At 30.3% G+C, this 20,851-nt stretch overlaps 12 protein-coding genes across 12 annotated transcripts; 4 read left to right on the top strand and 8 right to left on the bottom strand.

The window, feature by feature from the left end:
• Window positions 1-484: 484 nt before the first annotated feature.
• On the top strand, window positions 485-1,630 carry FG386_000339 (uncharacterized protein; the record flags this gene model as incomplete). Its single annotated transcript, XM_067339689.1, has 1 exon — window positions 485-1,630. One exon carries the CDS (start codon window positions 485-487, stop codon window positions 1,628-1,630), a length of 1,146 nt encoding a protein of 381 aa, XP_067196385.1.
• A 70-nt stretch (window positions 1,631-1,700) lies between these two features.
• Window positions 1,701-2,855, bottom strand: FG386_000337 (tRNA delta-isopentenylpyrophosphate transferase; the record flags this gene model as incomplete). The annotated part of the gene is made up of 5 exons (XM_067339687.1): window positions 1,701-1,721; window positions 1,787-2,107; window positions 2,171-2,314; window positions 2,372-2,620; window positions 2,712-2,855. The coding sequence occupies 5 exons, from the start codon at window positions 2,853-2,855 to the stop codon at window positions 1,701-1,703; spliced, it is 879 nt and encodes a 292-aa protein (XP_067196383.1).
• Window positions 2,856-3,286: 431 nt separating this feature from the next.
• Window positions 3,287-4,213, bottom strand: FG386_000336 (uncharacterized protein; the record flags this gene model as incomplete). The annotated part of the gene is made up of 1 exon (XM_067339686.1): window positions 3,287-4,213. One exon carries the CDS (start codon window positions 4,211-4,213, stop codon window positions 3,287-3,289), a length of 927 nt encoding a protein of 308 aa, XP_067196382.1.
• A 272-nt stretch (window positions 4,214-4,485) lies between these two features.
• Window positions 4,486-5,188, top strand: FG386_000335 (uncharacterized protein; the record flags this gene model as incomplete). The annotated part of the gene is made up of 2 exons (XM_067339685.1): window positions 4,486-4,944; window positions 5,003-5,188. The coding sequence occupies 2 exons, from the start codon at window positions 4,486-4,488 to the stop codon at window positions 5,186-5,188; spliced, it is 645 nt and encodes a 214-aa protein (XP_067196381.1).
• Window positions 5,189-5,343: 155 nt separating this feature from the next.
• On the bottom strand, window positions 5,344-6,501 carry FG386_000334 (farnesyltransferase; the record flags this gene model as incomplete). Its single annotated transcript, XM_067339684.1, has 1 exon — window positions 5,344-6,501. One exon carries the CDS (start codon window positions 6,499-6,501, stop codon window positions 5,344-5,346), a length of 1,158 nt encoding a protein of 385 aa, XP_067196380.1.
• A 264-nt stretch (window positions 6,502-6,765) lies between these two features.
• On the top strand, window positions 6,766-7,406 carry FG386_000333 (uncharacterized protein; the record flags this gene model as incomplete). The annotated part of the gene is made up of 2 exons (XM_067339683.1): window positions 6,766-6,891; window positions 6,984-7,406. 2 exons carry the CDS (start codon window positions 6,766-6,768, stop codon window positions 7,404-7,406), a joined length of 549 nt encoding a protein of 182 aa, XP_067196379.1.
• Window positions 7,407-7,582: 176 nt separating this feature from the next.
• On the bottom strand, window positions 7,583-12,100 carry FG386_000332 (uncharacterized protein; the record flags this gene model as incomplete). Its single annotated transcript, XM_067339682.1, has 1 exon — window positions 7,583-12,100. One exon carries the CDS (start codon window positions 12,098-12,100, stop codon window positions 7,583-7,585), a length of 4,518 nt encoding a protein of 1,505 aa, XP_067196378.1.
• A 1,010-nt stretch (window positions 12,101-13,110) lies between these two features.
• FG386_000331 (uncharacterized protein) lies at window positions 13,111-13,305 on the bottom strand (the record flags this gene model as incomplete). Its single annotated transcript, XM_067339681.1, has 1 exon — window positions 13,111-13,305. One exon carries the CDS (start codon window positions 13,303-13,305, stop codon window positions 13,111-13,113), a length of 195 nt encoding a protein of 64 aa, XP_067196377.1.
• A 232-nt stretch (window positions 13,306-13,537) lies between these two features.
• Window positions 13,538-14,399, bottom strand: FG386_000330 (e3 ubiquitin-protein ligase; the record flags this gene model as incomplete). Its single annotated transcript, XM_067339680.1, has 5 exons — window positions 13,538-13,720; window positions 13,815-13,950; window positions 14,004-14,103; window positions 14,203-14,209; window positions 14,313-14,399. The coding sequence occupies 5 exons, from the start codon at window positions 14,397-14,399 to the stop codon at window positions 13,538-13,540; spliced, it is 513 nt and encodes a 170-aa protein (XP_067196376.1).
• A 1,321-nt stretch (window positions 14,400-15,720) lies between these two features.
• On the bottom strand, window positions 15,721-17,403 carry FG386_000329 (uncharacterized protein; the record flags this gene model as incomplete). The annotated part of the gene is made up of 1 exon (XM_067339679.1): window positions 15,721-17,403. The coding sequence occupies one exon, from the start codon at window positions 17,401-17,403 to the stop codon at window positions 15,721-15,723; it is 1,683 nt and encodes a 560-aa protein (XP_067196375.1).
• A 281-nt stretch (window positions 17,404-17,684) lies between these two features.
• Window positions 17,685-19,676, top strand: FG386_000328 (multi-pass transmembrane protein; the record flags this gene model as incomplete). Its single annotated transcript, XM_067339678.1, has 1 exon — window positions 17,685-19,676. The coding sequence occupies one exon, from the start codon at window positions 17,685-17,687 to the stop codon at window positions 19,674-19,676; it is 1,992 nt and encodes a 663-aa protein (XP_067196374.1).
• A 262-nt stretch (window positions 19,677-19,938) lies between these two features.
• FG386_000326 (60s ribosomal protein L21) lies at window positions 19,939-20,418 on the bottom strand (the record flags this gene model as incomplete). Its single annotated transcript, XM_067339676.1, has 1 exon — window positions 19,939-20,418. The coding sequence occupies one exon, from the start codon at window positions 20,416-20,418 to the stop codon at window positions 19,939-19,941; it is 480 nt and encodes a 159-aa protein (XP_067196372.1).
• Window positions 20,419-20,851: the final 433 nt, after the last annotated feature.

The raw sequence follows: 20,851 nt of genomic DNA, 5'->3' as shown, positions 1-20,851 counted from the left end.
AAATTACTAAAAAAACCTTCACTTTTCCCAAAGATTCTGTCTTTACCTTTTTGTCTATTTAAATTCCATTTTTAATTTCTTAGATTCACATTCACATAGTAACTTTCTTGTTTTTATGAGTTCAATTCATCTGGTTTTTGTTAAGCAAAAAAATTAACTACTTTAAAATGACTTATAAATGTGTGTATCTACTAAATTTGCTTAATGAATGCACCGTTTTAATTTTAAATATTTTAAATTTGTACTTGGTTTTTATATTAATTAAATTTTGCGAGGCCCTTTTTTTTCTTGTCTTCTTGTACTAATTTTTTGTTTTAGGTTATGAAAATACGCCTGGGCCGCAATTGTGCTAGTTAATTTTTTCAATTTAGGGTACCAACTAGTGCAGTATAAATTTTACTGAAATATACATTGATATTGTATTTCTACTTTTAGATACGAATTTGCGTGTTATTTTTTAAATAGACATAATATTTAATACGAAATGGACGAGATAAGACGCCAAATTGAAAACCTTATGGGTGAAATTGAAGCCCCAATGGAAAAAAAGAACTTACATGATGAAGATGTATGTAAACCGTATTTATGTGGGCTTTGTCCTCACGAATTGTTTGAGAATACAAAACTTTACATGGGTCCCTGTAGAAACATTCACTCTGAAGTATTAAGAGAAAGGTACCTTAATGAGAGAAGCAATATGAAAAACTACAACTATAGGTATGAGAGGGAAAGTTTGAGAATATTACAAGGAATGGTGGATGATTGCAATAAAAAAATAGAGAGGAACAGAGTCAGAGCGCAAATTTCTGACAGTGCAAAACTTGAGGACGAAAGTATCAAATCACTCGATCTTGAAATTAAAGAAATAATGAAGGAAATAGACGAGTTGGGAGCCAGCGGTGATATAGATGGTTCTCTGAAAAGAATGGAGGATCTCACAAGACTTAATCAGCAGAAGATAAAGATAATAGCAACTAAGGAAGATATTGCAAATGGAATGTACCGTCAAAAACTTCACCCTTGTGAAGTTTGTGCTGCATTTTTATCTGAAACAGACAATGATCAACGTTTAAACGATCATTTTTGCGGAAAGATCCACATGGGATATCTAAAGATAAGGAAACAAGCAAAAGATCTCAAAGAATTTCTTGATAAAAACGCAAATAAAAATGATGAGAACAATTACGGAAATAGGGGAAGAACCGGAAATAGAAATTACTTTCACAGAAGAAATTATCCATACGAAAGAAGGCAAAAAAATTACAAGGAAAATAAAGAACAAAAGGAAGTATCTATTCAGCCTCCAAAAAACAGTGATGGAAGTCAAGTTCAGACATACGATGAAAGAAGACGAATAAGATCAATTCCGCATCACTGCAACAACAACAGCAATCAATACACCTCAGAACAATTAATTCAAAGACGTAACTACAACACCGACTCCCTTTCACCTGGAGAATATGTGGAAAGCGAAGATTGTGAAGAATCTAAGAATTCTGTAGAAAAACACAAAAAAACCAGAAGACTGCACAGGAGAAATTCGAGTCTCCCTCCAAGCGATGGTGAAATTTCTCCAGAAAGCAGCAGTGAATCTTCACGTTCACTTTCCAGAAGCATATCCCCCTGTTGAGGGCAGTCTTTTCTTTATCTCTACAACCACTAGTTCCAAAATAGAGTCCATAAACAAAGTTTTGTTGGACTCACTTATGGTTGTTTTCTTGCTGAGGTTAATTGAGTGTGTGTAACAGGGAAGATTCTTGAGGAGTTTGTCGATTTTGTACTCCACCTCTTTGTGAACAGCAAACTCCTCTAGATCCAATATTTTATTGTCTCCCATTCCCCCATTGAATGTTAAAGTTTTGACATCCGCATCTCTGAATAGATGTTTTCTGATGTATTTCTCTTGCTTTTTACTGTACTGAAGTGTTTTTAATTTTAATTTACGTTTGAATTCGGTTATTTCTTCTTCAGTTATATCCTTTATTTTCTTCCTTCTTAACAATATATCCTTTAACTCTTTATATCCGATTCCTTGTAGTATTCCGGTAAATTTCTCGCAGTTTATTATTCTTTCCCTCAAAAGAAAAGCCTCCTCTAAAAGTCCTTCCTAAAAAAATAAAGATTATGTTAATATACAAGACGCATATCAAATTGTTTCATAAAGTCTTACATTTATCATCTCGCTTACTCTTGTTTCAATGTTATCCTCTATTCTATTATTTCTTATCCAGAATAAAAGACAATTCTCATATCTTAATTTATATGGAAATATCTTGCATATTTCTGAGAATTTTACGTTATTCTTCTTAAAAATCTTATTTATAAATGTCATTTTGTTTAAAAATAATTGTCATTTAGATATTAAAATTACCTCTATGCTTCTTATTATTCTTCTTCTGTCATTATGATGAAGAGAAGAAGCTCTTTCAGGATCAATTTCAAACAATTGTCTATGCAATTCCTCAGAAGATAGACCCGAATATTTTTCATCAGACAAAGACGGAGGTAACTCCATATCTTCTGAAGAACTAACAATCGATTCCCAAATTAATGATTTCAAATAAACATGTGTGCCTCCAACAATGATCGGTATTACCCTTTTTTTTAATAAACGGTCAATCTAAAATTAATATTATGGGACAGACAAAATTTTTTAAAGTTTTAAAAAATGTTTGTGTAAAATTGATGTTTTACTATAATATTAAACCTACAATTGGGACTGCAAGTTTTACGTATTTTGATGAAGTACATTCCTGGTCCAAATCAAGTATATCCAAAAGATGATGAGGTATTTCTTTTCTTATTTTTTTCGAAACCTTTGCAGTTCCAATATCAAAACCTTTATAAAGTTGCATTGAATCACAACTTATTATTTCTGAGTCAAGTCCCTATTGTTCAATTTTGTTTTTATATTTTAGAAAAAAAATTGAATATAAAAACAATAAATTAATTGGAAAAAAAATAAATCAAATAAATTTGAATTTATATATGTTTACAAAGTAAAATTTTCACCTTAAATTAGAATTTTATTCAAAAATTAAAACCTACTATATTTCTCAAATGCCTCGATACTTGTATAGAAAAGTTGGTTTTACCTGAAGCTATAAATGCAAACAAAACAAATATATATATATATATATATTTATTTATTTATTTATTTATTTATTTATTTTTTAGATTATTAAATTTTAAATCTACCTGTAGAGCCGAATATGTATATAACAGGAACTATGTTCCTCTTTAATGGATTAAAATCAACTGAATACATTGAAAATAAAATAACAAGTCACGCAAGACTCGAGAGAATATCATAAAAACTTCTCCCTTCCTCTTTTTCTCCTCCAAGTACTCTAAATTCGACTTTATTTCCAGTTAAAGTTTCTATTTTTACACCCTCAGCCGACTGTTTTTTCTCAGTACTCTTTTCCTTTTCGATTTTTCTATTGTCAAAACTAACTTGGTTATTCTTTTTAATTTCTTGGATTACCGCCTTTTGTTTGTTATTTGTTTTGAAGAATCTGATGTTATTCTTGCCCATATCTGTTTTAATTTTTGTCCACTCTTTTGGAATATTTTGTACGTAATTAGTACTTCCCAAAACTACATTTGTGTTAGTTAACAGATTGTTTGAATAGTTAATAAAAGGGTTGGAACATAAATATGTTTTATCGTCTTTCTTTAATTTACTTTTTGTTGGCTTCGGCTTCTTGTCAAAGAAAAACATTGAATATGTGTAATCACAAACATGACAATTTATGTACAACTTTTTAAATGTGTTTTTTACTAACTTCTCTTCTGATAAGCTAGACTTTTCTTTTAAGTCTCTGATTGCTCTATTTCTTGCAACTTTATTTAAACCCCTAAGTGACAGTTTACAGTTCTTTCCGATAATGTAAGTAGAAAAACACTTCGGACATATTTTTCCAGAGAAAAAGTTGCAGTAAGCTTTTGACTTTTTAATTTCATCGATTAAATTCGCTATTTTACAGTTGAACCTGCTTGCTAAACTTGGGCAAGTATTTAAATATAGAGTAGAGGCATTAACGAGAAACTCCAGCTCTAAAACATTCTTAGTTTTTTCTTCATCTTGCAATACTGTAACTAGCTTGCAATTTTTTCTTTTTTTACAAGAATTAAATATGAAATTTTCTGTTGGATCTTCGTTCTTGAGAGTTCTCGAAAATGCTAAAAGTTTTGATTCTATTACCTGCATTTCTCAATTCTATTAAATTTAAAACCATAATGAATTAACAAATACAATTAGTAGAAAATATATTATTATAATAATTGATTATACTCTACCTTTCACTTCCAAAGAAACATATTCTTATAAACCCTAATAACAATTTTATAATCGCAGTTAAACATCCTTTTAATCCATACAGTTGGCGCCATTTTCAAAAAAAAAAATGAGTCCTAGTGTGCTTGAAAAATAAACTTGAATAATTTTTTTTAAAAATCAAGATGTATGATTAGGTAATTAATATGGAAATGCATAGATACTCAACAGGATTGTCTAACAGTGAGTTCCAGAGCTTAGAGATTAACAAAAGTGTAAGAGATCACAACTTCTCACTACTAAGTCCAACACTAACATGCGAAGAAAAAGCCATAACAATAGTAAAAAGACTTTACTATTCTGAATTCTCAAAATACCTATACTTTGCTATATCTTTATTAAATTTGTTGGTATTGTGTATTGGTATTTTCAAACACCAATCAGGGGGTACATTTTGCATTTTACTGGAAACCGTTATCACACTAACGTTAGTATTTGAAGTTCTTATTAAACTATTCCTAATGAGGGAAAGGTTTTTTAATTCATTAAATAACTTATTTGACTTTGTGGTAGCATTGACATGTTTGATGTTACTGTTATTAAACGGAGATATTTACCGTCTATTTATTGACAACGACATAAAACACTTAGAGAATAATCAAATAGTAAGTGAAAAATACCCGGTACAAATCTAATCATATTGAATGATAATATAAATGTTAGGTAACAGATATTTTTGAGCAAATATTGACATCTAGTAGATTTTTTTTACAACTATTAAGAGTGCTGACAATTGCCAGAATGAAGGGCAAAACAGAGGTATGTTTGAACAATGAAAAAAACACTTGCTCATTTTGTTTATATCCCCACCTGTTTTTAAATATTAATGACATAAAATTGGAAAAATAAAATACTTAACTTGATAGTCTGTCGAAGGAACAATTAATTTCGACCAGATTAACGATTTAGATGGTTCCATTCGTTTTACAAACAAGAATGATATGGTTTAAAATCTGTCTGTTTTTTTCCAAATAAAACATTGTCTAATATTTATTCTATATCCACTATACTTGTTTAATGTTATTTATTTGAGAAAGAAGGCAATCCTCTCTCCACTTCCAATATTTTTTTCTGATGCAGTCGATTACTTGAAGAAATCTAAATGCCTTTATTACAAAACCGTAATTTCCTAATTCATATTCAATACATGCCTTTATATACACCACTTGGTAGCAGTTATATTTAAATTTGCTAAAAATACTATTAATTAATCTTTTGAAACCTTCTGGGGCGAGTTCAAAGCAAATTGATCCATGAAGACTCTTTGTTCTTCTTTTCCTGGGAACTAATAATTTACTAAAAAAGGATATAACATAATTCCACACTGATCCATTATTGGGAGCATATGAGAGCCAGTACATAACATAATCAAGCTCACTTAAGAGGTCTGACTCACTTAAGTCGTTTAATCTTCTTAGAGAAAGATTCAAAGAGTTTCTATAGCACCAGGCGCTATTGTTTCTGCAATCCCTTGCAATAAATAGCGTCGTAAACTTTAATTCTTTTCTTAGCATATCTCTGTTGTTAATATTATATTTTCTAATGAGCCAAGATCTATGTCCCCATACATACATATTCTTTGAATCCAATTCCAAACATTTATTCAAAAATCTAAATTCTTCTTCCTCAAAACCAATCCACTCTCTAACCTTTCTTATGTGCCACCAGGTCTGATAACATTTTGGAGCTCTTAAACACATTTTTCTCGCAAAGTGCATCTCGCCACTTAGAAACCAAATTCTTCTTTCCCTAGTGTCATTTAAAAACAATTTTTCAATAGCCCTTCTCCTAAAGTACCATGAAGTATAGTGTTGTGGATTAATTTCTATAACTTTTGTTGAAATATCAAATGTCTCCAGGGTGTATTCTTCTTTATCCAAGTATTCTTTTATTTTAGAAAATAAATCATAATCTTCATGTTTAAAAGTAAACCTACATACTCCAGTATTTACCCTGTACCTTGTAAACACGTCTAACTCATTTAATCTATTATTGTCATAATTCAGGCCACAACTTCTGACCGCATCACTATCTTCATAAATTGTATTACCCCCTTTAAGATAGTTCCTATCGATTGCAATATTTCTTCTTACTTCTTCATTTTTCCTCATCACCCACATTTCTCTGTTGTTATCAACTCTTCTTCTATCATCACCATTCATTTCGGTTTACAAAGCTCTGAAGGTCAAGTCAATGTATCGTTCCGAACAATTTAACGCTGAAAAAATACCCACTCCTTTAATTTAAATAAGAACTTAAATTAAGACAATGGTTAAATTAAATTAATGCTCTATGGTATATTGTCTCAATAGCTTTCTTATTTTAGTTTTTTCTTCACAACCTTATTTATTTCCCTCTCATTTCATAAATTTGGCGGAAAAATAAAATGATTGGTTTCATAAGGTAAAATTTAAAAAATACTCAGAATGATTGAATTTATCAAAAACAATATATCCATCGGGAATCCCACAGCCATTTTTATCTGCTTTGTTCTCGTAACTCTTTCAATTTTGTTTCCGTACATTTGCTTTGCAGAGCTTACAAAAAAAAAGGTATGTCTTATTTAATACATGTTAAGATACTATTTGAAAGAAATATCTGTACAATTATTATTATAACAAATATTAATTCACTTTTGCTTTAGTTAAAAAAAGCGAATAAAAATAAGAGAAACAAGAATCTTGCAAGCAGTAAAAGTAAAAGTTTAGAAGATAATGATTTGAATTTAAAATCATCTCCGAGACTGTCAAACAAAAACAGGGGTAACTTTAAACAAATACCGCATTTAGATACTGAAACAAGTGATGAAGAGTGTGTAGATTATAATAAAACAGCTTCAACCTTAGTTCACTCCTCCAATTATGTTCAAGGTTTATCCTATGACATTGATGAAAATGATTTAGGCGAATGGAAAGTTGTAACCGAGAAGAAGTCTAAAAAAAAAGACTCAGAGAAAAAAATGAATTTTTCTGAAAGTAATGAAATTGATAAAAATGCCCCTAGACATATAAACAAACAATCAAAACGAAAAAAACCGATAAATAAAGTCCCAGGAATGACAGACTAAAATGAAACTAATGCTTTCTTAAATCAAATAGATATTAGTATGAAGTAGTTTATAACACTAAAAGGTTAAGTCATTATATTAAAAAATAGTGATTTATTGTATTAAAAGCGAATTATTTATAAAATTAACGCCTAATTTTATTAAGAACCCTAAATTAGAAATATACTTCTTTTTAATTAGTCATCAAAATCAAAGTCTTCCCCTTTAAGCTCTAAGTTTATTTTTTGTTTGAAATCTTCATATGAAATGTCAATTGATTCTAATCTTTTCCTAGTTTTGTCACTTTCAAATTCTTTGTTACCAGAATCATCTACTAGGTGCAGTTGTCCAAATATACTAGCATCGTCGAATACATTTTCATCTTGATTAGGGCCAAACATTGCTTCAATATCATCTCCAGGTCCACCAGAGATGGCATTTAAAACATTAAAGAAGGTCATCAAGTTAACTCCAGACTCTTCAGGTCTCAAATCTGCTCCTTCTTTTAATGACTTTTTAATTTCCTTATATTGTTGAACAAAATCATTAACTTTAAAGGCTAACTCCACTGCAGAACCTACTTTAACCAAAACATTATTTATTTTTTTCCCAATATCTGTATGACCTCCAGTGTCAAGATCATAAGATACATAATCATTAACATGATTTTTAGGATTATAATATCCAGGTCTATTGTCAAATTTATAGTAATCGTCAAATTGAAAACTCTCCAAATCCCCAATGTCACTTCTATCAGAGTAGTCGTCATTTTTATCTTCTGAGATAGGCTCTCCGATTTTATTAGAGTCATGTTGTACTCCCAAGTCATCAAACACAACAGTCTTCAATAAAAATTGGTTTAACTTTTTGTTTGCTTCCTTCTTTATTTCCTGTAGTTTTCTTGAATTATCTTTTTTTTCATGAGTTTTTATTACTTTATCAGCACCTTTTTTACTAATTTTCTTTTTATTTCTCTTTTTAACCCTTCTTTTCCATCTCCAGCGTCTGAAACAATTTGTATTTGCAATAGATTCCTCTTTTTTCTCAAGTTCAAGTTCTTTTGAGTTAATTTCATCAGAAAGATTCATTATAGTATCTGAAACGTTTGAAGTCATATTCCTGATGGTTAAATATCTAAAGTTTTCAACATTTCCCAATTTTAAAAACTTATCTGATTCACTCAAAATGAAAAATGCTTTTTGTTGTATAACACTATATTTATTTAATTCAATTTCAGCCTTAAGACTAGCACTCTCAAGATCGTTTGGGTTTTCCAGTAATAATGATGTTATTCCCTCCAATTTGCGTTTTGTAGTAGAAAGCGTTCTTAAAAATTTATTGAAAATAAATGTATGATTATTGGCTAACACCATATTTTTTTTTATGTAGTCACAAAGATCATTTGCAAATGTCACATTATTATTAACTACAGTTTTATATTCGCTGGTTAAGTTTTCAATGTCAGCCACTTCATTTTTAGAAAGTATCAATTTAGGAAATCTAAATATTTTCTGAAATATGTTTGGTTTTCCATAGTTGTGAATCAAAGTCACTTTCATTGAATTTAACTTTACAAAATTATAAATCAACTTTTTTGAAGAGTTTTTTAGTTCTTGTATTTGGTTTTTATAGTAATTTATATAAACACTTTCCAAAGAGTTTAACTCGTCCATAATGTGAGACATTATCTCGCTTGTAAGCTTCAATAGAACAGAAAATCCTTCAACCAATTCCTTATTGTCTTGGCAATTTACAGTAGTTTCTTGAGCTACACTTCTTACACTTTTATTTTCAAAAACAAGTGAGTTATCGAAATTTATGTTTATGTAAGTCTCAATATAATTAGATAAATCTAATATTTTTGTTCTTATTATTTCTCTCAAAGTTTCCGTCATTACTCTTCTGATTTGGAGAGTCCGTCTAATAGGTAACTCCAAAAATTGATTAGGTGCCCAACACTTGACTCTATCAATTTTCTTATCTAGAGATACACAACTTTGAATTATAGAATCTAATTTAACCAATTCTATTTTTTGTGCATCCAAATCAGCGAACAATTTCTGTAATACAAGTGTTACTTCTCTCATATTCTTCTCAATAATCGTATAAACAAAAGATAAACTTTCGCAAATTGTCCTGATACTTTCTTTGTTCTCATTTTGAAGGTTCTCAATACAAAAATTTTCAATTCTTTTTCTTAGGTCAAGTAAATAATCGTTTATACCCGAAACAGAGGAAAATTCGTCATCTGAACGATATGATTCATCTTCTTTTGGTTCATTTTGAGTCTCAAATTTTGAAACAAAACTATCCATATTTAAATCAGTTAAAGATTTATCAAACTCATCTATAAATTTCAATATTGAGATGTTTCCTTCAATAATACTTGAAAATTCACGAGACACGTTAATTTGTTCTTCAAGATAATATGAAAAGGCCTCTTCCGAGTGTTTATTCACTATAAAAGCTATAGGATTGCCTATATTTGTTATTAATTTACTGACTATATCTGACCACTGTTCCACAAATTGAAGCCTAAATGTAACAGAGGAGTCGATTATCTTATTTACTTTTTCAAACTTATCGTTGAGCACATTATAGAATTCTAGTGAGGTTGAAAACCACTTTCCAGGTTTCAAAGGGTGATCATAATTTATTTTCAATATTGGACGTTCAATCGTATTTTCATTTTCCACATCACAAGATACTTTTTTCATGTATCCAAAATCATTGTGAAATATCTTCAAGTCCCAATCAGATCTCATTTTAATATTGTTATACAAATTTGAAAATTCTTCTGATATAACAAGTTGATGTCGAAGAAGTGTACTGGAAGGGACTGAAGAATTAAATGAAGAGTTAACTTGGTATTGAACAGTTGTATTTAACGATTTTATTAATTCTGCAGTTCTGTTGTACATTGATATAGCAGAATATACTGTGGCATTGTTACGAGGCCATAAAAACATATTTTTGAATGATGATATTGATTGCTGTTGTCTCATAATATTGTTCAAAACCTCGTTAAGTTTATTACCGTACTTATTCATAATTTTGTTTTCGTCTTTGTCGTTTATTATTTTATTTGGTTTAAATTCTGCTACAAGTAATTTGTAAGTTGGACTCAAATTTTTGGAGCAAACTGAAAGTGGCTCTTCAATATTATCCCTAAGTAATTTTTTAAATAAACCTTCCAATTTTTTTATTACTGTTTCAATATTCAATGAGAGCCAATCCCAATCTAAATTAATTAAATCCCTATTTTGAAAACCTAAACTGTATTTGTTCATAGCATCTAACACCTCTTTTTTCATTTTATTCATTATTGACTCATTTGTAGCAGAATAAAAAATGTCCCAATTTGATGCTGTCTTTCTCAAAATTTCTGAACATTTTGATATAATTTCTGCTAAATTTTCCATAGATATATGTGAATTCACTCTCGCAGTCAGTTCATTAGAACCATTTACTATTGAAAATAAAGCCTGTATTGATGTCACTCTATTTTGAATTAACAACCAAAGGGAAAAAATTTTATTATTTAGTATGTATTTATTCAAAACAGTAGAAGAATATCTAAACATTATTATATTCAAAATGTTTTTTCTATTATTATAATGGCTCAATATTAAGTTACCGATTGCATCCACAAACCCACCTGTTGTTTTGTTAATTGAATTCAAACCCTGAAAATGACTTATGCAATTTACAAAATTTTTCGTATTTTTTAATGCTATCCGTTTAATAAGTGTTTCGAATGCGTTCAGAGACTTTATTATTGAGTGCATATTCTTCTTCAGCCACCTTAGTTTTTTTATTCTAGATACCTCATTTTCTTCTACAATCCCTACATCACATATATCTTGAAATTTATTTAATGTAATTGCAAATTTTGAACTCGAACTATTTGGTTGATATTTTTTAAGTGTATTTTTCAAATACTCGTCATCCTTCTGAGTTGCAGAGTTAGAACTTGCATTTATAGATCGAGCAAGGTATAACAGTGTATTTATTCCACTCAACCCATTCTTTACTGTTTTCTTTCGTTTTCTAGTACACAAATCAATATTTGTCAGAAATTTTTTATATTCCTTTCTAATTTGAAAAAATTCTCTCAAGGAAGAATGAAAACTCCCCTCACATATATTTATCTTGGCTTTTTCAGTCTCTTTTTCTATAGAAATTAACATATGTTCTGATGCTAAATCCAAATATTTATCAATCTTTTCTGATATATCTATACTAATATTATTTTTAGATGATATTTTTAGAGAAGACCTAAATATTTCATCATAATAAAATGTATCATTATCTGACCCTTCCTTTGAAAGAAATAATACAAATTCCTTATGGTTTTTTACGAGCCTTGATAATTCTTGAATTATTTTCTTTCTTAACGACCATAGTTGGTTACATTGATCTTGTATGTCCAGTTCAAGTATGTTGTTGAGAGGCAAATCTCTGGAATTTACCAAAATTATTGTCTCCACACTAGAATTACTATTCTGAGTTTTATTTTCAATTTCTTCATCTTGAGTATTAACCAATATTTCCTTTACATCTTCATTTTCGTTACATGTTACATGCAAATCTGAAAATAGTATATTAATTAACAATAAAAAAACAAAAAATGTTAATATATTCTTAATAAATTCCATACTAAAACATTCGTTAACCCTATTGCTCCCATTATTGTTACCTATTATTATTTTCATTAAAATTGACCGAAAAGTAATTAAAAAAAAAATTCAGATATGTTTTCCCGGTATAAATATCGTTCTATCCTTTTATTAAGGCCTAATTATAGAAAAAAAAGAATTTGCTCATATTCGAATATAATACAGACAATGTAGAATTCTAACTTTCAAATCATAGATTTATCACTTTTTTTTTTTTTTAATAAAACGTGTCCAACTGTTTTTATTTATTATTCTGCACCTCATAAACATCTTATTTTACACTATGAATAGTTCATAGATGTGAACATTTGAAAAATTAGAATATAAAAATTTGTTTGAGTATGCATACAAAATAGCTAATTTCCCAATTAAAATAATCAGCATCGATGTAACAACATCGTAAATGTAGTTTTAAATATATACCTCTGGGCACTTTTATCGTTACGGAAAAAACGACAGTGGCAGGATTTGAACCTGCGCGTGGAGACCACATCAGATTTCAAGTCTGACGCCTTAGACCACTCGGCCACACTGTCACTGGAGCGTCCGGGTATTCAATTTAGCTTAGATAATATAGAACTTAAAAGTTGATCAAACATGGAACCTGACCTGGAGTTGTTTAAATATGGAAGAGGCAACAAATAGAAAGGAACAGAGAGTCATATAAGAGTTAAAATGAGAGTTGAAAATCAAATCTTAAGTTTCGTTACTATTGAACACATCAAACAAAAGTGCTAAATGGTAACCTCTTTTTAAGTCAGAAACTACCTTGGAGTCACGATTCGAGAATTAATAGCATATTTACTGGTTCAATAAAGTTAACTTAAATTAAAAAGTTGGAATCCCAAAAATTCTTGCACCCTGTGAATTAAGATACATAGCATGTATTATTTTGTGTTTTATTTAAAGAATATGTTTATTTATTTCTGATGTGAGAAATATTGAAAAGGAATTGAAAACATATTGGATAAATTTCAAGAAAAAAATTGAAAATTAAACTAAACCAAATGCAAATGAATTATTAATTTCATTGAGTAATAATTTCTTTAATTTTTAACTTTGTATTCGTATTCTGGTAGTAACAAAAAGTTGAAACATGTGTGTGCTGTTGGGAGTAAATCAGAATCTGGTCCAGAAAGTTCAATGGTAAATCCAATATCACATGCGCCTCTTGTCATTATTCGGTAATAATCTGCAACAAAATTCAGGAGCCTTTTTTTATCAGAATTACTTAAACTCATTATAACCTCTCAAAACATTACAATTGTAGGACTGCCTTTCTTGAATCCATTTCGTTATTTAGAAGCTTAAATAGTAGATTCGATGTCTAACTGTTGACTTTCGCAAATAATGAGTGAAAACTCTTGTGAACAAATTCCTAGAAGTCTAGGCCCACAAATCGACTTGAAGCCATTTCAATAAGTTTCAAATCTATCTTTATTTGATTATTAAAGAACCAATTGATGTAATTTTCTATGTATTCTTCATATCTTTAGTGAAAACCAGCATAGATGGATTATAAACTCCAGGAACAATTGGAACCTCTTTTATAGAACCAAGTTGGATTACAGTCACTGAGAATAGTATAAAAGGTTTGTTCATTTTATCATCAGTTTTAGTTTTCAAAAGAGAAATAAGTAAGCTCACAATATCAAGCTATATTTCATACACATCGCCAATTCCTAGTTTATTCCAAGTAATTGTTTGCACATATCAAGGGCTATTATTATACCAACCAACTCAAACTCACTACTTGATTCAAATGAACATGGATTGAACCAAAATAATCTAGCGTTGTCGAAATAATTGAACATTCCAAAATCAGATTAAAAATCTCCAATATTAAAAGTTTGAAAAATTCTTTTTGAACACCTTCATCCACCCCTCTTCACTAACAAAAGAAAATTTAAGTTATTTTTTTAAATTGGGACATAGTGACAACTGTTCCAGTGTATCCTTCATTATTGAACTCTTTCTAATTGTTATAGAAAAAGATGGATTAAACAACGCTCCGCTGATTGCATTTTCAGTTCCAAAGACTGAAGGATTCGAGAAGCAGAACGTTGGAATTTAAATTTTTGTTGTATTGGTGTATCCTGATGAAATGTGTGAATCTTTTGAGATATTCCATTAAATACCATTGTTCTAACAATCCAAATCTGTTCTCATTTGTCATTGTAATCGTGAGAAACTGTCGTTTTATATCATTACGAATAAGGTGTTTTGATTAATTGATCTTCTTATTTACAAATGAAGAATATGGGAGTCTTTTTTCCGAAAGCAAATCAAATCCACTTGACTTGTAACTCCTGTTCTTATTTGACTCATAAATCATTTTTGTTAAATGCGTAGAGAGTTTAAAATCGCGAGCAAAGACTGATCTTAGGTTGGTCAGCGAAGACGTTGGAACTGATTTGTACGGGAAAAGATTACAAGTGAATCATTTCTTTTTTCACCTTAAAATTGATTAAATCTAACCACAATTAAATGTTGAATTATACTCAATTCATCATTCAAATAATCAAGAGGTACAAGGGAGAGCCATTTTTGAAAAACTTTCTTAAAACCTTCTGACAAAATGTATATTATTTGGAGAATTGTTCTCAAACCCGAGAAATCATTAAAAAATATTTTAAAATATCACCCTCAAATTAAATGAAAATAATTTCATTTGAAAATTATTCGCGAATTTTGCCTAACAATATAATTTTTTTCAGTATCTTTGAATTACATTTAATATAGAACATTCTTTTAAAGATCCTAACTATATTTTACTGTATTAGACTGAGCAGTGAATTAATTGACATTATCTCATAGAAGCTACTATTCCTAAATATCTCCACTGATATTTGGGAGTTTAGAAATTTAATCCAATTGTTAAACTTCTTCAAACAGTCAAAATTAATATACATGTTTTCACTGAAAACGTCATAACTAAATAATTTATTTATTTTGTGTTGTCTAAATAAAAATTCGATAAGTTATATATTGTAATACCGTGTCTTCTAAATACGGATATAAATACATTTCACTTGAATATCTAGGCATCTCCAAGTTAGATATAAATCCGGACAATTACCCATAACGACTAAAACTTTGCTCAATCTTGATGTATAATTTGTTTCTCACAATAAAGTTGTATAACGTATCGCGAGCCTTGAATACAAAATACTTATTTTTATCAGAATCCAGTATTCCCGAAAAGCCGTAAGTAATTGAAGCAACACTTGTTGTTGACTATTTAAATCAAAATAAATGAGTAATCCATATGTCACATTCTGAAAAATAAGAAATCATATTTATTAATAACCTCTTCACATTAATTCATATTGATTGAAGTATACACCTTCTCCAAGTAATTTCAGTTAAACTGTAGGGCAACTCTGCAAATTACTACGAAAAACAAAAATAGATCAAACAATTGAAAAAAAATCAAATAATTCTTTTTAAATTAACAAACTCAAAGACAAATGTAGTCAAGTTAAGTCCTGAGTTTTTATATTGGTTTAATGTTGACAGGTGAAAAAATTTTATGTACTCGGCGAAAAAAATCGCAATTGTAAATTGTGTCGCTACTTATTATTATAAATAAACCTATTTATTATTTAATTAGCACTAATATTCAGAGAGAATTAGTTTATTAGTAATAGATAAAATCATTTGTTATGAATTTCATTATTTTGTTTCAATAAAATTCTTTGATTTAATGTGTTATTTATATTGTTGAAGATTTGGTCGTTTGCCGGTGGGGAAGAAATTTTATGTAAGTTATTATTTCTATTATACCCTATATTTGTATCGGTTGGGTAACTTATATTAATATTATTTTTCTGTCTCTCTGAAATTTTCTGGCGAATTCCATTAAAATTATTATTCATATTAATATTATTATTCATGTTAACGATATTATTATTCATATTAATTCCATTATTATGTATGTTGTTACCACTAATACTATCGTTATTATTACCAGTGTTGTCATTATCGTTATGACTGTTATTTGTTTGTTGTATTTGTTGTTGAACAAGTTGGTATATGTGGTTTTGTTCCTGTATCCATTTTGAATGTATTCTAACACCCTCTTCTACACTCGGACGTATGTCATCTATACCTAGTAATTTTCCCTTAGGGACATCTTTTGCAGGAATTTTCTTCCATTTTTTTACATCGAAAATGTGCCACTCACTTTTTTTTTCGTCTTTCTGAGGTCTAAAGTACCAAGTGAGGGAGCCCGGATAGTACAACCAACCTCTATTACAAAGCTCCACTGAGGCAAAGCCCTGAAGTAGATCTTGTGGCATATTATAAAAAATATAAAATAATGTCTCCAAAGAGAATTTTTGGACATAACTAGACTTCAAACCAATCATTTGTGTAATAGTTGGTGGAGAATTTGCAAATGCCTGAATGCATTCATTATATTCTTGATCTGACTGACTCAACTTATTGTTATTCCAGGGTGAATCAAAATTCAAATACAAACATTCTGGTGAATTCAAATTCAACCCCAATGTAGTCAAGTCAGTTCCCAATGCTAATATGTTTAGGTCAGAGTCTTTCATTCTAATAACGTTTAATATTCCCATTAACCCATAATTCGTTCTATTGTAACGAGCGGCCTGTGGAGTGGTTTCAAACAATATTTCTTCTAGAGTCAGTTTATTTTCAGAAATATTGCTATTGTTTATGGAGCTATTATTATTGTTACATCTTCTATCGCCGTCACTGTTTCTGTCGTTACCGTCATTTACTGTGAAAAGGTTATTATTTTTATCTCCAATGTTATTGTTATTCCTACTACTGCTGCTACTACTGCTGCTACTGCTGCTACTACTGCTACTACTGCTGCTACTGCTGCTGCTACTACTGCTGCTACTGCTGCTTCTACTACTACTGCTGCCACTATAACCTATACCAATGCCAAAATTTATATTGTCAGCACTATTAATATTTGCCTTTTCTTTATTACCATAAGTGCCACTTCCAACGTCATTATTATTACTTACGCCGTTACCACTGGTATTTTTAGCGCTATTCTTTCCGTTGTTAACATTTCTAGCACTGTTACTACTAATGGTGCCAATAAGATCACCACTCTCAACTATTTCACTTTTTTTATTGCTACCATTTATACTAATTTCTTTTTTGTTATTAACGTTGTCACTCCCTGCATTATTCTTGCCACTGCTTACACCACTATTGCTATTTCCAATCCCTGTATGAGATGGCGACCTTCTTCCTTTACCGAGGTACCTACTTCCCGTGTTCCCGTTTCTCGCATTTTGGCTCTCATGGTCATTAGAGGAAGAGCCGATCCTCGTTTTTTTCAAAGAATCCATCAAGGACTAAACAAACCCAAAATTCTATTTTTACATAAACCTTGAATTGGCCTAACGTTTGTAAAGTCTCAAGAGTGAGTGTTGACTAAATTTTGGTGTAAGTTTAAGCGCTTTTTTTTTTACCTCCTTATGCTTTTATACAAGTTATAGTGAATTCAGTTTTGGAGTGAAATAATGCGCCAGTGGTTTTTATAAAGAAATTTCGGGAAACAGAGAATACCGCCCAATTTGACATCTAGGGGCAACTTGAAACTGAAATTACTTAAACTTGACAATTAAATATGAACCGTTTTTCGTGGGAGAATGGACAGAAAACTAGGAATAATGTCTCAGTTAATTATGGTATTGGAACTCTTAGAGGTTTATTAAATTCTAGGTACATTTTTGGTTTGGTACTCTTATTAATTTGGTACATTTGCACGTGGTTTGTAGGTGCACAATTACTTAAGATGGAAATAAGAGATGGAATTTACACAAAATCACTATTTGTTAAAGAGTTAGATTCTGTTTCTTCTTTAAGAGAGGCAGTTACTTCGACGCAAAATGAACGAAAGGTCGTTATTTTTTATTCCTCATACTGTGCATACTGCTACATGGTTTCCAACACTATCAAAAGAGTGGCGGAATCTCTCGCGGAAACAGGAATTAAGTTCTATGCATTTGAGTGTGGAAAAGGTTATAATGAGTGTTCTCTCTGGGGTGTTAGCGGACTACCAAATATTAGGCTTATTGAGGAAAATGGAAAAAAATTAAATAAAGATTCAATGACAAGTTATGTAGAATTTCCTGATATTAATTGTACAAGGGTGAATGAAAGGTTCATAGAGTTTCCAGAGAAATTTACACCAAAATTTATTGACATACCTTATTTCAAACATAATCCTGAACAATCTATTTCCATGTCTGTTATTAGCCACGATAATTTTATTTTATGTTCAATAATTAGAGCTTTTAACCTCGAAAACGTATATAAACCAGTTAAACCTGAAATGCTAATTTCTACATCACCAGCTACCCTGAATAGTTTGGAGCCAATTGATAAACAAGGAAGATGGAACGAAGAATCATTGAATGTTAATCCTTCTCATGTAATTGCTGACTCTGTTTCAATAATATTCTACCTTTTAAGAAATTGGGTGTTTTTTGGGAACACTATGATGGGAAATGTTCACTATCTTGAGAAAAGACGTTACCATGCATTGTATAGATTTGTTGAAACAAATTGGGCACTTATCCCAAGTACCAGAAGCAGGAAAAAATTCAGAGAGATTTTACTTTTTTTGAAAAATTTTTCTGCTGATAAGGAAAATAGTATATTTTCTAAATTGTCTCAGGAAGAATGGCAAACATATATTGATTCAGTTCAAATTGATGGGATAAGTACGTCAATGAATAATAATGAGCCGATTTTTCGTGTTTGTAAAAAGTCTTTATTTTGTGGATTATGGCTTCTTTTTCATACATGGTCAATATCTTTACTCAAGGGAGTTAAGAAACAAGGAAAAGGGAACCCAATTTACAATGGCCCTTCACTTACTCCCAGCCAGTTAGTCTCTAGAATTGCAGAAACGGTTAAATATTTTTTAGTTTGTCAAACTTGTAGGGAACATTTCCAATCAATGATTGAAAATAACACATGTGATAGAACCTCATATATTCCACCTGTTAATGGCGATAAATTTCCAGTACTTGAATACGAAGCTGAGGGGCTTGTATTTTGGTTATTCAGAGTTCACAATCTTGTTACTCTTAGGACTGCAACAGAGAGTAGTTATGACAATATGAAACAATCAAGATCTTCCTCAATTTCATATGTTGGAATTAATGTTTCATTTCCACCTAAAGGATTGTGTCCCGATTGTTATGGATTAAATAAAACACCTGCAACAGTTACAAATGAAATGCTAGATAATTATAATAATCTCAAGTACGATGATTATGACAAAGATTTATTTAATCAAGAGGCAGTTGTAGCATTTTTAGAATCATATTATTGGATTGAAGGATGGATTTTACCTGAAACCAATCTTAATGTCGCTGTTAGTGAATCTAAAGTTGAGTTAGCAAGTGATGTCGAAGCAACTGCAAACTCAGACCCTTTTGTTGATATAACCACTACCAGAAAAATTTTCAATGAAAATAATGCCGGATCGGTCTTTGATGTTTTTCCGGTATTGTACCCTATTATTACCTTCTTCATTTTTTCTTTGACCGTTTTTTATCTTGTTGAAACTGGACCTTTGTCTGAAGATCGGAAACAAATAAGCATATAATGCTTCCTATTTATCATTTTGTAATTTTTTAGTTTACTAATGAATCATCTTTATTCATTTTTTCAATTTTATTTTATGTCAAAAAAGGCACATAATTTCCAGATTATTCGTCTATCTAATTGAAACTAAGTGCATTAAACTTATTTTCATGCCATTTAAACGAGACATCTTCAGAGTCCATCCAAGAAACAACACAATTTAGAGTGGAAAAAGAAACTTAAACTGAAGTTAGATTCTACTTTCTATAATATTGTGTTATAACCTAACAAATCGAAACAGTAACATGAGGAGTAAGAACCTCCATATTTGAACAGTCAACGAAACCACCTTCTCTTGGTAGAACTGGTAGGCGTTTCGTGACTGGTGACTTCAAACCTGCAACATGGGCATCATGTCTCGCTTTATCGTTGAACTTAACCCTGTTAAGAAAATCTTCATTGCAACGACTAAGTCTAACGTGTTCTATTCTTACATTAATTCTCTTGGCTATCTGACGATTCCCAACTATTTTGTTTACGATGACACCTACAGCTCTTGGAGAGACGTTATAAACGACACCGGTACGACCATGATAAAATTGATATGGCATACCCTTGTGAATAGATGCATCAACAACAATGTCTACATAATCTCCAACCTTGATCTGTTTAAGGTAACGGGATATCATGGGCATACCCTTTTGACGGAATCCCTTAGAGAACTTCGAACGAGTTCTCGCTCTCTTACCGAATGAATGAGGCATCTTAAATCTGTCCTTTGTAAAATTTTACTAATTTATATTTGAAAATTTAAATTCACTTACAATACCCTGAGATTAAAATTAAAGGGCAACTTTATATATTTTTATCACTTTTTTTAGAGACGCGGAGACATAAATAAACCAATAATTGTAGCGTACGTACATTTATGGCGCCAAAATCTCAGAGTAAAGTAATTATTAGATCATATTATGTCTGCTTGACCTCTAAATACATGTTAAAAATTTAACTGCATCAGGAGCCTATACAAAAGTTTATAAAATATTCGCTTTTAAATTTTTATTTTCATATCCCTTGCTATTCCCCGATTTTTAGTCTTTTTTGCTCTTTGCCGAACATAACCCGAATTAGTGAAATTGTCACTGACTGCATGTCGTTTAAATAACTAGTAAGGGGTACATATTTATACAGATAATA

This window comes from Cryptosporidium ryanae (assembly GCF_009792415.1).
Source record: "Cryptosporidium ryanae isolate 45019 chromosome Unknown contig_13, whole genome shotgun sequence".
Classification (NCBI taxonomy): Eukaryota; Apicomplexa; class Conoidasida; order Eucoccidiorida; family Cryptosporidiidae; genus Cryptosporidium; species Cryptosporidium ryanae.
Note: the sequence above shows the minus strand (reverse complement) of the source record. Positions and strands in the feature narration are given on the sequence as shown.